General features: G+C 41.5%; 2 protein-coding genes across 3 annotated transcripts; one reads left to right on the top strand and one right to left on the bottom strand.

Annotated features, from left to right (window-relative positions):
• The first annotated feature begins 1,555 nt into the window (after positions 1–1,555).
• On the top strand, positions 1,556–13,128 carry LOC110965570 (transmembrane prolyl 4-hydroxylase-like). 2 transcript variants are annotated; one of them, XM_022214674.2, is made up of 9 exons: positions 1,556–2,337; positions 2,597–2,678; positions 7,117–7,313; positions 7,426–7,516; positions 8,542–8,704; positions 8,805–8,990; positions 9,337–9,400; positions 9,598–9,721; positions 10,546–13,128. In XM_022214674.2, exons 1-9 carry the CDS (start codon positions 1,972–1,974, stop codon positions 10,758–10,760), a joined length of 1,488 nt encoding a protein of 495 aa, XP_022070366.2. In that variant the 5' UTR covers positions 1,556–1,971; the 3' UTR covers positions 10,761–13,128. The 2 variants fall into 2 exon arrangements, with proteins under 2 accessions (XP_022070366.2, XP_022070365.2); XM_022214673.2 differs by having other exon boundaries at positions 1,562–2,337; positions 9,310–9,400.
• Positions 2,709–6,461, bottom strand: LOC110965571 (secreted frizzled-related protein 2). Its single transcript, XM_022214675.2, has 4 exons — positions 4,367–6,461; positions 3,695–3,870; positions 3,526–3,612; positions 2,709–3,393 (listed from the first exon to the last, which is right to left on the bottom strand). Exons 1-4 carry the CDS (start codon positions 5,032–5,034, stop codon positions 3,074–3,076), a joined length of 1,251 nt encoding a protein of 416 aa, XP_022070367.2. The 5' UTR covers positions 5,035–6,461; the 3' UTR covers positions 2,709–3,073.
• Positions 13,129–13,868: the final 740 nt, after the last annotated feature.

Here is a 13,868-nt window from a genome sequence, read left to right as displayed (position 1 = left end):
AAAAAATCCTGGTGAATAATGCATGGGAATTATGGAAATTCTCCAGTATGATCCGCTGCTGGTTTGTTGGCAGCAGCATGGGTGAAAAACACAGTAATTGCCAAGTTCTGTGGTGGGGTTTCAATTCCCACTGATGCACTCACAGGTTGTCTTAACTGTATTAAGTTTAGAGACAAGCATGTGTGTGATGTGGCTGTGTGATCTAACGTTCATATGACTGAGTTTGTGCGCTTTTAAGGAGCAAAATGAGAAAATTATTGCACATTTTTACAAGGGGATCTCCCAGATCCCCCACCAATTACGTCGACAATCACAGATGACACAGCAAACAGACTTGAAGGAGAAGTCTGCTCGCTGGCTTTCATCGCCACCATGTGGTTCGTTTAGCCTCAGATTTCATTCACAGGCCAAATCCATTCACTGGAGCAAAACCAGAAGGACTGCTGCCATAGAAGAGAAGAAAAATTACAATAAAGGAATATCTAAGTGGCACAGTAAGAATTTAACATAACTTAAACAACAACTACCTCACACACTTCACACACACAGATGTCATTCACAGGTCAAGTTAATTCACTTGAGCAAATTCTATTGGGTCTGCTTAACCTTTAGTCCGTGTGCACAGAGCATGCACAGAGGGAGGACATTTTTCAAAACCTGAATGTGTTTAGTAGCCAAGACCAAGTTAGGAAGTTAAAGTTATTGTTTTCCAAACCCTGGAGTCGTTTTTTCTTTGGTTGTTTGGTTGTTTTTCACATTGTTTAACAACTAGGTGTCAGAATGATGCACCTTATTTTCAAGAGGGTCATCAGAAACAAAATACAGAATGTAGGCATAAACAAACAAACACACACAAATGTAACTGATAATAATGATTCAAAGCAAGATCCAAGCAGCACAGTAAGAATTTAATATAACTTCAACTGCAGCTATCTCTCCTAGACACGGAGATTTCATCCACAGGTCATGTTCATTCACTGAAGCAAATCCTTTGTGATTACTTAAGAGCCATTCTGATATCACCATAATCAGTAAGACAAAATAAAAGCTGGGAATGTGTTTGTCTTATTTGGAGAGTAAAATATATAGTAGGACAATATACTGTTCCATGACTACATTTAATTTATAGTTATTTAATAATGTGTGGTCTAAGTTTTCTGAATCAAAATATCCCTCCTCTTTGTAGATGACTACATAAGTGGCACAAATTTTGTAATCATAATCCTACTCACCTGCATTTCAGATGGATTTTTTTCATCCAGTCCGAGTGTTTGACTGTTCTTACTACAGATGAAAATGTTCCACCATGAGTAAATTACAAGATTATAAAACGCAAAAAAGATCAAATCTGTGTTTCCCAGCTTATTTGACTAATTTGTGACCTCAGATTTTCCCCTTCTTAACTCCTCAGACAGTTATGTTTTATCTAACCTCTTGAGTTCTGCAGAGGTCAAAGCGTGCATTTCACAACATTTTAAACTTTTAAACTTCAATATATTAAAAAGTGAATATATATGTTAAATTGTTTCAAGGTGACCGATGGAGGTCGCTAACGGTTTACTGCAGCCCCTGAAGCAGCAGCTCCTCTGGTCGTGACTCGTTAGCTTGTCAGTCTTGTTGTTAGGCAGGTTGTCAGGGGCAGCGCGTCAGTTAGCTAACACTGGATTAAGGGCCTTCTGTTAATGATGACACACTTATTTATCAATTTAAACGACAGTTGGCATATCTGCTTTCTCGCTCCAAACTACCCTGTTTCTTTGGGTAAAAACAGCGGACGCGACGCCGTCGAAATTTATCGAAACAGCCAGAGGTTTGCTCGGTAGCTAGCTAGCTAGTTATATTTGCTAACGGCAAGCAGCCAACTAACATTATCAAGCAGACTTTATCTCTTCGACTCGTGTAGTAACGTCGCCGAAATACATATATAATACGTCCAGCTTTCTGTTGCGGTTTGGTTTGCTCTAGTTAAAAATGGAAGACATTCTGGAGGATTTGACAGAGCAGGAGGAAGCCGTTAGTGACGAAGCATCATCGCCCCCCTACAATTCTCCTTTTCGGTCCACTCGACTGCACATCCAGAGAAGTAATGTCTGCTCTCGGGCTTACTTCGTTGTGGTCATGGTCTTCTTTCATGTGTACATCCTGAATGTTATCGCCCTGCTACTCTACGTCCACTACAACAACGGCCCCGGGGATCTGGTCAGTGGAGACGGGGGCTCCTCAGCACCAGTCAGCGACACCATAAACCGTTTACCTTCTCCTGCCCCGTCCTCAGGAAAGCTCCATGTGGAGGACTACAGTCAGAGTTTCAGTCTGCCTCGCATTGAGGGGATACGGGTAAGAAAAGGGCAACATTGCAGCTTGATAAAGCATGCTGTTTTAACTCAGTGATGAAAAGATTCATTCAGTGCACCTTAACTTTGTAAACATATATTTGAAAAGGGGCAGTACATTAAAAAACATACACACAGGCGTTCTTGCTTATTTCCACAGCCACTACATGCTGTAAAGCCTGGTTGAAAATCATTCTAATATTGCTTCAAGGTAATATAACAAGGGATCCTCAGCACAGACATTGTCTTATTTACATTTGCAGGTTGGACATGTTCAGCAGGTGTCAATTGTGCCTGACAAGACACATGAGATGAGGACACTCAGCCTAAAGCCTCTGCTATTTGGTAAGTACGCTGTTTTTTCCCCCCCGGATTGGACCTGCTATTCATGAGTAATTACCATTTCTTTGAGGTTTAGAACACAAATTTAATAATTCTCAAAGCATACAAAAAGTCCAGCAATATTAAGTTAAACGCAACCGATATGTACATTTTCTACTAATCAACTTTTATTTCTTTGACCTCAGCTGCCTGAAATACAGATTGTTGATGCACACTGACCTCCACTGTAACCAGCTCACTCCATTTCATTTCTTCCAAAACTACTTGAAAAGAGTAAACCACTCGTTATTTACAGCTGTTGCCTCATGGCGAAAATCTAAATGCTATCCCTACCATAGCTGGTTAATGCTTGTTTTTTAGTCTTCAGTTCAGTTATTTCACTAACTGAACACATGAGCCTAATTCCTGCATCGGTGATGTTTCCATTTGCGAGCAGCTGCCATGAGGTCCTTGTCTTGTCTTTGCCAGGCGTAAGCCTTGTTCACCACCAGGCGCTCTCCCTGCACTGTCCCTGTTACAAGGAAAGTGCCGCCTCGTGGGTGTTGCCGTGTCATGTTCCTTACACAGGTGGCATCCCTCTCCAACCACAGCTCAATGCGAGAGCGGATCTGCCCACCCACCAGGGGTCCATGCTTCAGGACGTTCAGTTTAGCAGCAAGCGAGAACTGAGAAAGACTTGCTGGGCTATATTTGAGTCTTGTTAGACGCAGTTTCACGACTGGAGACAAAGCAAATAAACACAAAGCCTGAGTGACATCATATATTTATGGAGCAGTGCACTCTTGTCACATAATTACAAACAAGAATAGGTACGAAATGGGGTTGTAGTTGGAAGAATACTGGTACTCACCAAAATCGCTCCTACAAAATGTCTCCAGTGTGTCTTTAGAAGAGGAGGACTCTTCCAGCTCACAGTCCTGACAGCTTGCCTGAGGCACTGAAATAGTCAAACCATTAATTGAATAATTTGTAGAATGGGGTCTACTCAAGCGTGTAAGTCTGTGTAGCTGTTTTCTCACCTCTACGCCCCCCTGGGTGAACAGTGGTGTTGGTGATGGAGGAGATGCACACGAGATGGTCTGCAGGATACTGGTCACACCGCAGAATTTCCGGCCAGGGATAGCCATAGCAACTCATGATTGGTGCGCAGCTGTCTCGCACAGATTCACACAAACTCCTGCAGGGTGATATAAACCTGAGAAAGAAGAGATAGAGCATTAGCAGCTGTGAATAGATGACAGGATCTGATCAATAGTATAGTGGTGGAGAACACACAACACTAGATTAGATAACATTCGGTGCTTGGGTTTCTTTTTCTCAACTGAGAGGTGACAAAAGGTGACAAAAGGGAGATTAGGATGCTTTGATGGCCTGGATTTTCTTTCCACAGAGATTAGCACCAATTTCCATAGCTGTCAAAGGGGTATTATCCTATGTTAAACCTGCTCCTGTTAGCACAATCATTTATCTAGCATATACAACTTTTTATTTTTACTAATTAAGCTTGTCATTCTTGGTCATTCTCTTCCCATTTGGACCTGTTATAGTGGGATTCTGGAGACTGCACTATCACAATATTAAATCTGCAAACAAAAACTCACACAACAGTATCTTGTGAAAATCACATTTACTGAAAGAAACCCTGATTTCTCAAAGTTTGGCTGTATGTAAAATGTTTTGTGTAAACCTACCTGTCAAGACAGATGGGAGCAAAGAGAGAGCAGAGGAAGATGCGGGCATCGGGATGGCACTCTCTTGCAAGTAGTGGCAACCAGCTGGCACTCTGTTGTACAGCCTCAGCTGGAGACTCGTGGCCCAGCAGGTTGGGCATCCTCATAGTGTCGTAGCCAATGTTTTGGCACAAGGCCATGCCTGATGGGATGGGGACACAGCGAGAGAAGCTGCGGGGTTCCCATAGTCCACCTTCGCTAGCAGAAAGTGTGGATCTGAAGTTGGTAGTAGCACCAGGGTCCTCCCACACCTCAACATCTTCTCCTGCTGTCACTCTTGGCTTAGAAACACGAGTATCTCCAAATCCAGTTTCAGTGTTACCTACAGTACTTTCCCTGTCTTCGGTCTTGTCCTTTACTCCAGATCGAACCCTGCCCTCTGCCCTCACTCTGCCAGGACTCAGCGCTAATGTGCTGCTAGGCCCAGCAAGCAGAAGGAGAAAGAGCATGGAGGCTAAATGGGAAGGCATTATGGATATAAAATGAGGACAGATCGCTGCAGTTATCCTGGGAGAAAAGTTGGAAAACAGGAGAAGTGTGTCTATTGAGTAAATGAAGATCTCTGTGTGTGAAAGAGAAGAGGATGACAGAATAGGTGCATTTATAGTGGGCTCTGAACAGATTTGCATATGAAGGGGTGAGGGGAGGTGTAGCAAACGGCAGGGAGAAGGGGTCGGGTACGTATTCAAGTGTTACGAGAGATGTAGATTCACTTGTCTTTATGAGCAGATTTAAGTGTGTTTGACAGAGCTCAAGATTTGTAGCGTTGAGGATTTGGAACTTTGTCACTTTTGGCTTTCTGCCATTTTCATGCCCGCTACTTGAATTCAGGAAGATACTGGCCCTAATGGACTGAAACTCCTCCACCCTTTCCAACCCACATTTCTTCCAACCCTCACTTAAGCATGCTGTCCCACTCTAACCTCTTTGCTGTTTGCACCTTTTTGACCAACCCTCACCATTCCATTCCATCTTTGATTAGGTTTTTTTGTAATTACTTACAAGAGACTGAAGATGCCTGCAATAGTTAGCACAGAAGAGACAGTGAAGTTGTCACAGATTGAGGTCACTGCTGACCCGTAAACCATCAAAAGACATGAATGAAAAAATCCCTCAGAATGACGGAACATGTGGGTCTTGTGTGCAGGAAGTTTGATACATAAAAGTGCATAGTGTGTGTACATTTGTATGCGTGTGAACATGTGCGTAGGATACAAACAAATCTGGTGTTATCCTGCTGTGCAGCCATGGCCTGATTCCTGTTCAGACAAGCAGGTCACTTCCTTTCCGGGGGGAGAGACAGCGGTGGGAGGGAGAAGAGGAAGGCTCAGTCCCCCTTCATTCATATCAGTTATCCAGATTAATGAGCCTTGACTGGACAATAGGGATTAACCGAGGGTACAGTGTAAAAGACACGGGTGACAAACAAGGCCTCTACTGTACAAGCAGCCAACCTGCCGGAAGCCTTTTATTAGGAGGGGAAATGACTGAGAAACATGGATGGATTGCTAGAAGAAAACACGATGAAATCATGAAATAGTAATACACAACTTCACTTACATCTGAATAAATTCTATGAATGGATGAAAGACAATCCATAACATAGAATTAATGCTGATTTAACTAATTTTCTAGGAAATGTGGGCAGACCCGCTGAAATAAATATTTGAGAACAGATATCAAAATTTAGATACCAAAATGGAGGATGGAGAACTGATTTTGCTCTTTTGTGTATCATACACAGTAAATATATTATGTGTAAATGCAAATGAGCATGCCAAATGCATTGTATTAATTAATTTGACCAGTTACTGACTCCCAGAAGCCTGCGCTGTGTACCCCCCCGTCTGGAAAAAGTCCAGTGTCGTCACTCATTAAAACTGCCTGTGGGACAGGCTTTACCACAAATGTGGCCCACCGTGGACTGACAGAGGGGAATAGCTTGCACTCATTATATACACAGTATATGTGCATTGTCATGTAAGAGTTTCTGTCCTTAAACAGAACACATGCAACGAATAAATAACCAACAGTCGTTAGCTCTAGCTTTATTTTAAAACAGGAAAATTAGATGAAAACCTCATGTCTAACTCTGTTCCTCTTGTCTGTATTCTTTACAGCGAGCAAACTAAATTTAATAGATTTTTTTTTTCAGAATACAAATCAAATATGTGGCTCTGAAGAAATTCTATTAAGATTTGTCATGCTTTTACTATCATGCATTAATCAGACCTTCTTAAAAATTCACTTTGAAAGGTTTTGTTAGGCAATCTCAATAATCAGTTTAGTCGTCTGACGGATCAAGCCAAAAATCTTGCTAATCCACTTAAGGTCTGTCAGTCTGTCACCAGTTTAGTTGTGAAATAAAATTCCCTTTGACTTGTGTGTCTGCAGCCGTTGTGCTACTTTTTAAACTTAATTTGAGTGATTGATTAGACATCAGTAATTAATTACCAGCATCAATCTGCACATAAAAAGAAATGGTTTCAGTGTATTTGCTTTTAATCATTTGGTGGCTTACAGCTACCGAGCAGTCATGTGTGATATCAACGTGTGAATGTGGAGCCATTAAGCACAACAGTTTGAATGCTTTGAATCTCAGCCACACTTTGCATGTTTTTGATTAGCTTTGCTCAGTCTTCAAGCCTATCTGTTTGATCGATCATATGTCATAACATTCACCGCTGTTGTCTTTTTTGTGTCCTTGTCAGAGATCCCTGGCTTCCTGTCAGAGGAGGAGTGCCGTGTGGTGGTACAGCTGGCTCAGCTCAAGGGTCTGATGGACAGCCAAGTGACAGCACCCAGCCAGGGACAAGAAGAATCAAACCAGCCACTTCTTTCTCTCAGCACAGATGAGGTCTTCAGTCTGTTGGACTTGAACCAAGATGGACTCCTTCAGAAGCAAGAGGTGGCGTGTTTTATACAGTTGCTTGAGGAAAATAGATTTTCAAAAAATAAATCAAAGTCATGAAACGTCACACTTTGTTGAAATGAGAAAAACATTGTGGTCTTTTCTCCAGATTGTGAGTCATTCACGCTCTCGAGATGGAACGTGGTTGAGCCCAGACAATTTACGGCAGATACTGACTGGTCTGGAAGCCTGCCCAACAGGTCTGTGCTTCCGTGTCTAATGGGTGTCAGTACATTTATGGCTGTTCTAAGTGATTCCATTTAGAAAAGAGGGTCATCCTAGTTCAGACAGATAAAGAATAGGTTGAAATTCTTTTGTGAAATACTAGTAGAATGTGTTTTAAATTGAATGGAGAAATTATTTAATTTTAAAACTGTCATGTAAAGTTTTAGTTTAAAAGAATTTTAAGCATTTTTTTCTTCCAAAATATTGTAATTTGGGATGTCCTTTTGAGGTATGTATCCAAAAAAGTTAATTTCCTACAAAAACATACTACTATTATTCATTTTTAAGCTAGTTGAAATTTGTCCTCATCTAATTTGTGTGTTTCCAATGCACTTACATGCACACACTTCTAACTATTTATGTCAGTGTTTTGGGATGGGCATGTCACACTCAAATGTGTAACAACTAAGTCTACCAGGCTTGTGTTCTGCTGTGGCTGTGTGCTGGTAAGAGTTCTGTGAATGGCTGACGGGTGGCTGTGATTGCGTGCAAGTCTTTTTGAGTGGCAAGGCAGGAAGAAGGGTGACACTGTTTTGACCTGATACCATTGTGCCTGGCATTCTACACATCCCAGTCCGGATGTGCCTCGTCCTGTCTCATTAAAAACTGATTATTCTCCAGTCCCTTTTCTTAATTTTCCCCCGGATACCCTGCACTCCCTAACTCCCTCCTCCACACTCTTTGCTTCATCCACCCCCACCCCCTCACCCCCGACCCCCCCTGCCCTGGCCACCTCTTCTCTGGCACCCCAGAGCTATTGTTGCGGCTGGGGCGCGGCCTCCCAGGGGAACTGATGGGGCCAGACAATCATTCAGCTGAGACTAACGGCACATGGTTGGACAAAGAGGGAAGGAATGGAAGAAAAAGAGAAAGGAGGCTGTTGTAGCCTACTCTTCACTTTAGAAGAATTGTTTACTGAATAATACTGCGTTGGAATCGTGATACTGCATAACTGCAAGACTGCCTTAATAATTTGTCTCTTTCTGTGTGCTCCTGACAGGGATGCTGACCTTGGGAGACTTTAGGCGTGTTTATGATGTGTCCCAACGTTCAGGACAAGCACAAAGTGGGAGGCTTCTTAGTCAGTTCAACCAGAGAAGCAAGCATACATGGCTCCACCAAGGCCCAGGATCTCACCATGTGCTGCACACACTCAGGAACAGGTCACTACCTTTATGCTCTTATTTCCTGTGCTCTTCGTAACCCATACAGTTGCAATTGGGATGTAATAGACCATCTTGCTGTCTTATTTCTTTTACTCAGAGTAATCAGTCTCACACGTTTGCCCTCGGCATTGGTTGAACTGAGTGAACCGCTACAGGTGATCCGCTATGAGAATGGAGACTTCAGTAATGCCCACCATGATAGCAGCCCTTCCCACTCAGAGACGACCTGTGCACACACACGACTGGCAGGAAACGCATCTGCTCTCACAGAGGTGTCTTGCAGGTACGAATGCATTTTTTTGTTTGTTTTTTTACTTTTTCTGTTCAAGTTTTGAGACGTTTATAATTGCACAAGTAGAGAAACATCTCTAAATTGCCTTAGTGTAAAAAAAATTCCGTACTTAGAGATGTGTTTATGCTGTCAGGTGTTTTTATGATCAGTGATTTGTTTTCTACCTTAATAAAGCAATTGTATGACAAAGCAATTTCATTGCTTGAGCATCAGCATGTTAGTGCAGTGAAGAAATAATGTCATTTTCATTATAGGGAGACTTTTTCCACAAATATCTGTATCTGTTGCTTTCTCGCTTGTTTTACTTCAGGTATCTTACGGTGTTATTCTACCTCAGCTCTGTAGAGGAAGGCGGTGAATCCACCTTTCCTGTGGCAGACAATCGAACCTACGAAGAGCAGGTGAATGTTGTTTCACAATTCATAGTCATAAAGCAGCAAAGCATCTCTTCTTTTTATCCACTATGAAATGAAGATTGCTGTACATGACCTTGCTGCCTCTGATAATACAGACCGATAATAACCTATGACAAGGAATCTCATATTTAAGGGAACACAGAAGCTTAGACACAAGCTGTTTACGGTTTTGTTTGTCCTAGGCACTGGTCCAGGATGGAGTTGATTTGACAGACACCCAGGAGACATGTGGCAGAGGGAATCTGAGAATGAAACCTACTTCTGGTACAGCTCTGCTCTGGTACAACCATCTCTCTGATGGCAGAGGTAAGAATAGACTGATTTAGCTTCATCATGTGCAGACACGTATGTGAGCAGTCCAGTATGTCGTTTCGACCCTTCTCTTGTATTGTGAGCAATAGGCCTAAATCCAGGGAGACTCAAACATGCCAATGTACTTCTTTTTAAACCCAACTTCTCCATATGTGGTTCCTTTACACAGCTGAAAGCATACCATTATGTTAGCCTCCTGAGAAAATGGGCCATCTCAGCATTTCAGAGAAAAAAGCCTTTATTCAGTATCAGCTGATAGACATACCATTGGCTGAGGGCCTGTAGTGAAACAAATATTCAACCAGGAGTCTTCAGTCTTACTTTTCTACTGCCCTGTTGCTTTTTTCCTGGTCACTTGTTGTGTTATCCTCGTTTTCATATTTCCTTTTGCCATACATTTCCATTGGGATCAAATGACAATAGAATTTTGTTCAAGGAGCTTGCAGCAGCCATTCACGATACTGGGTGATTTTCAGATATTACATTGACTGCCATACAACCAGGGGCAACCACATTTAACAATCAAAACACTGTCATTCGTCTTGACGTCATCAAGGGCAACATTTTACAGTATGATTTGCAGTGTGATACAATGAACTGTCTTGACTTACAGTTATCATAACAGTCATTATAGTGACAAGGATTTCTGTCTTTCACTAAACAAAACCAAACTCAACGTCCACAAATCATCCGGCAGTTACATCTGAAACTGCATTATGGATGTTGTGGAAATGTATATTTTTTTCATCTAGTTCACCTCACTCAAGTAGCATGTCTCCTTTTTAAATGCTATTTATCTTCTCCACTTGCTTCCTCAGGTTGGATGGGTGAGTTAGATGAGTATTCATTGCACGGCGACTGCCCAGTCAGACGTGGGGTGAAGTGGGTGGCCAACAGCTGGGTAAATGTGGACCCAGATCACCAACAGCAGACCCGGTACCAGAGACTAGTGGCTCAAAGGTATCAAGCTAAATCTGGCAGGGAGGACCATTACCAATCTCTTTCACACAGTGACCTCCACCAGGATCTATAGTTAAACCTTTGCAGTGAAGCCAGAGAGATCTGGCAGACCTTTCCACAGTCAGATGTTTTGTCAGAATGAAAACTGCGCAAAATGGCAGCACATAACTTTTTTTCAGTAAATCTGTTTTGCAGGTTTGGTGAATTTTACTATAGATTTGTCCACAGACTTGTGGGGGCAGAAGAACTGAATTCCTGACAAATCATTTATGAAACATGATAACAAATACACACTAATTTGACAGGTGAATGGTGTTCCCTATGAAATTGCACTTTAAAAGATTTATCTGTAACAAATATGTATGGACGCCATAATATGAGTTGGAAAAAATGTCATGTCTAAGAAATAGGCCTGCTTGACTGCTTCTACACTGCTGGGCCAAAAAAAAGTCACACACTCTAATATTTTGTTGGACCGCCTAGCTTTGAATATAGAACTCATTCGCTGTGACATTGTTTCGATAAGCTTCTGCAGTGTCACAGCTTTTATTTCTTTCGAGAGTTGGATTTATTTTCCTCCAAGATCTTATATCGATGATGGGAGAGTTGGACCACTGTGAAAAGTCTTCTCCAACACATCACAAAGATTCTCAGTGGGGCTGAGGTCTGGACTCCGTGGAGACCAATCCATGAGTGAAAATGATGTCTCATGCTCCTTGAACCACTCATTCTCAGTGTGAGCCCCGTGAATCCTGGCATCATCATCTTGGAACATGCCCATACCATCAGGGAAGAAAAACCCCACTGATGGAAAGACTTGGTCATTTACTATATTTAGGTAGTCAGCTGGCCTCATTTTTTGGGAACATGATATTGCGGAACCTGGCCAACCTCAGATCATAACCTTAACCCCCCTGGACTTGTAGGCACTAGCCATGATGAGTGCATCACTTCATCTGCCTCTCTTCTTACCCTCATGCGCCCATCACTTTGGAACATGGTAAATCTGGACTCATCAGACCACATGACCGACCACATTTGTTCCTCCAAGACGATGGTTCACCACTATCCAGGTTTTAATAAAGCATTGGACGGTTCTTATCCTGATTTTTGTAGTTTCAGAAATCTCCTTAGTTGTTTTCTTTGCTTGATACAGGCCAGTAATTCTGAGACAGATTAACATCTTTTCCATGACCACAGTATATGTCTTCTGACACAGTTGTTTAAGAAATGAGAAGCTCCTCACTGCATCAGCCTGGGTTAAATAAGTTGTTGCAGCTGAAACATATTCATCACTGCAGTAATTATCCAATGGAAGGTTCTTACCTATTTGCTTAGTTAAATCCAGGTAACCACTTTTTTTGGCCAGGCAGTGTATATGGGTTTACTAGGCAACTGCCCCTGTTACAGGTCAATGTTATTTATTCTTATGGAATTGAAGCCTTTTGTTACAAGCCATATCACAATATTCATATGTGAGTGTGTTTTTGAGGGATGTTTTTGTGAGATCTTGTATATGTTTTGTTCTTTACTATGGTTTCCAGAGTTAATGAGCTTTTCTTAAAAAGTATTATTTAAGAAGCTATACCTACTACAAAAGCAGGGCTGCTGTCGAACGGACACAAGAATTACTTGTCACACTGGCTGTGCAAGGTCTGTCCTTCAGGTGTAATTTAAACTTAGATTAACTTTGGAATTCCAAATTTGTGTTTCTTGTTCTCTCAATTCAAACATATTTATTGTCTAAGACTATTTATTTGAGTGTTATTTATTGCCACCGCCTGGTGATTTAAGTTAAAGTGATGAATATTTATAACGGCTTGATGTTGCACCGAATCTGTCACTGTGTTTCTTTTGCATTTGTTATATGTTCTAATATATATATATATATATATATATATATAAAGCAATGTTTTATTTGTAGTTCTGTGAGTGGGGATGTCTTCTTTAATCCTGTTGATATATACAATGACCACTAGATGTCATCCAACATCAACTACAGAATTACAGTTTCAGTGATTAGAATGAGCCGGTTCATACATTCAAATTGTGATATAATTTGCAACAGCTCCATGGGCTTCTTTGCCAGCACCTTTTATTATGGATAAAGCAATTATATTATATTCTATATATCTGGCTGGGGCTAGAATGCAAATGAGTATTTTAGATCACTTGAGTAAAGGTAGCATCACCACAAATATAGGGCACTCCTATAGCGAGTAGTGTTGCATTGAAAATGGTGCATAAGTAAAAGTAAAAAATGTATTAGCAACAATATATGCTAAAAGTACGCCTGAAGAGGCATCTTATTGTAAAATTATTGATTGATGAATACGTGGATGTTGGATTATTATTGCTACTTATGAACATGTAAGTGATATTTTAATTTTAAACGTAGTTGAGACATAGCTGATTTGAATATTAAATACTGTTAGAGGTTTTGTTTTTTTAATTTTTTATTTGAAAAGTGGTGATAATGTTGGCTCCAGCTTCCCGCCACACTCCACAAACATGCTGTGGTTAATTAGTGATTCTGAATTGTCCGTAAGTGCATTTGACTGTCTGCCTGCGATAGACTGGTGACCTGCCAAGGTGTCCCCTGCCTTCACCCTAAGTCAGCTACGGTAGGCTCCAGCCCCACCGCAACCCAAGTGAGGATTAAGTGGTGGATAGATAATGGATGAATTCAAGATTTTGTAATCTAAAACATATAATGGAGTGAGAAGTATGTGATACTACAGTCTGAGAGGGCCTAAAAATTCAATTAAAATCTATTTACAAGGGCTAATTATGTACCTGTGGGTACATAAATTCCCAGTTACATTTATGCGACTGTTCAAGCAGTAGTAGGGGTGGATAGCCTTTCAGAAAACTACAGATAAAGTGATTTGGTGGGTAAAGTAATAGTCCATTTGTCTGGGAGCCATGTGGAGGCCACCTTTGTGCCATAGGGCGCCTTGCTCTCCAGGCTGGATCCCTTAAATACAGTCCCTGAGATATGCAGCAAATAGACAGAGCGACTCAGACACCGCTTTAGGCATCTATCTGCAGTTATTTGTGGGATTTCAGGTCAAGGACGTAAGCAGTGTAATAAACCCATCCTTGTGACTCCTCTCATTTTGACTGCTGCTGATGCTGTGCGCACCGCACTGGGTTCCGTTCAGCCAATCACGTTGGCCGG

Source organism: Acanthochromis polyacanthus, chromosome 6 (genome assembly GCF_021347895.1).
Source record: "Acanthochromis polyacanthus isolate Apoly-LR-REF ecotype Palm Island chromosome 6, KAUST_Apoly_ChrSc, whole genome shotgun sequence".
Lineage (NCBI taxonomy): Eukaryota > Metazoa > Chordata > Actinopteri > Pomacentridae > Acanthochromis > Acanthochromis polyacanthus.
The sequence above is the reverse complement of the archived record's forward strand: the minus strand, read 5'-3'. Positions and strand labels throughout refer to the sequence as shown.

What these genes read in the sequence shown, in the direction of transcription:
- LOC110965570 (XM_022214673.2), top strand. Translation starts at nt 1,972, where the DNA reads ATGGAAGACATTCTGGAGGATTTGACAGAGCAGGAGGAAGCCGTTAGT. An exon ending in TCTGGAAGCCTGCCCAACAG is followed by an intron (nt 7,517 to 8,541) that starts GTCTGTGCTTCC and finishes TGCTCCTGACAG; the next exon opens with GGATGCTGACCTTGGGAGAC. An exon ending in ATCGAACCTACGAAGAGCAG is followed by an intron (nt 9,401 to 9,597) that starts GTGAATGTTGTT and finishes TGTTTGTCCTAG; the next exon opens with GCACTGGTCCAGGATGGAGT.
- LOC110965571 (XM_022214675.2), bottom strand. Translation starts at nt 5,034, where the DNA reads ATGCAAATCTGTTCAGAGCCCACTATAAATGCACCTATTCTGTCATCC. An exon ending in GCTCCCATCTGTCTTGACAG is followed by an intron (nt 3,871 to 4,366) that starts GTAGGTTTACAC and finishes CTTCTTTCTCAG; the next exon opens with GTTTATATCACCCTGCAGGA. An exon ending in TCACCCAGGGGGGCGTAGAG is followed by an intron (nt 3,613 to 3,694) that starts GTGAGAAAACAG and finishes TGACTATTTCAG; the next exon opens with TGCCTCAGGCAAGCTGTCAG.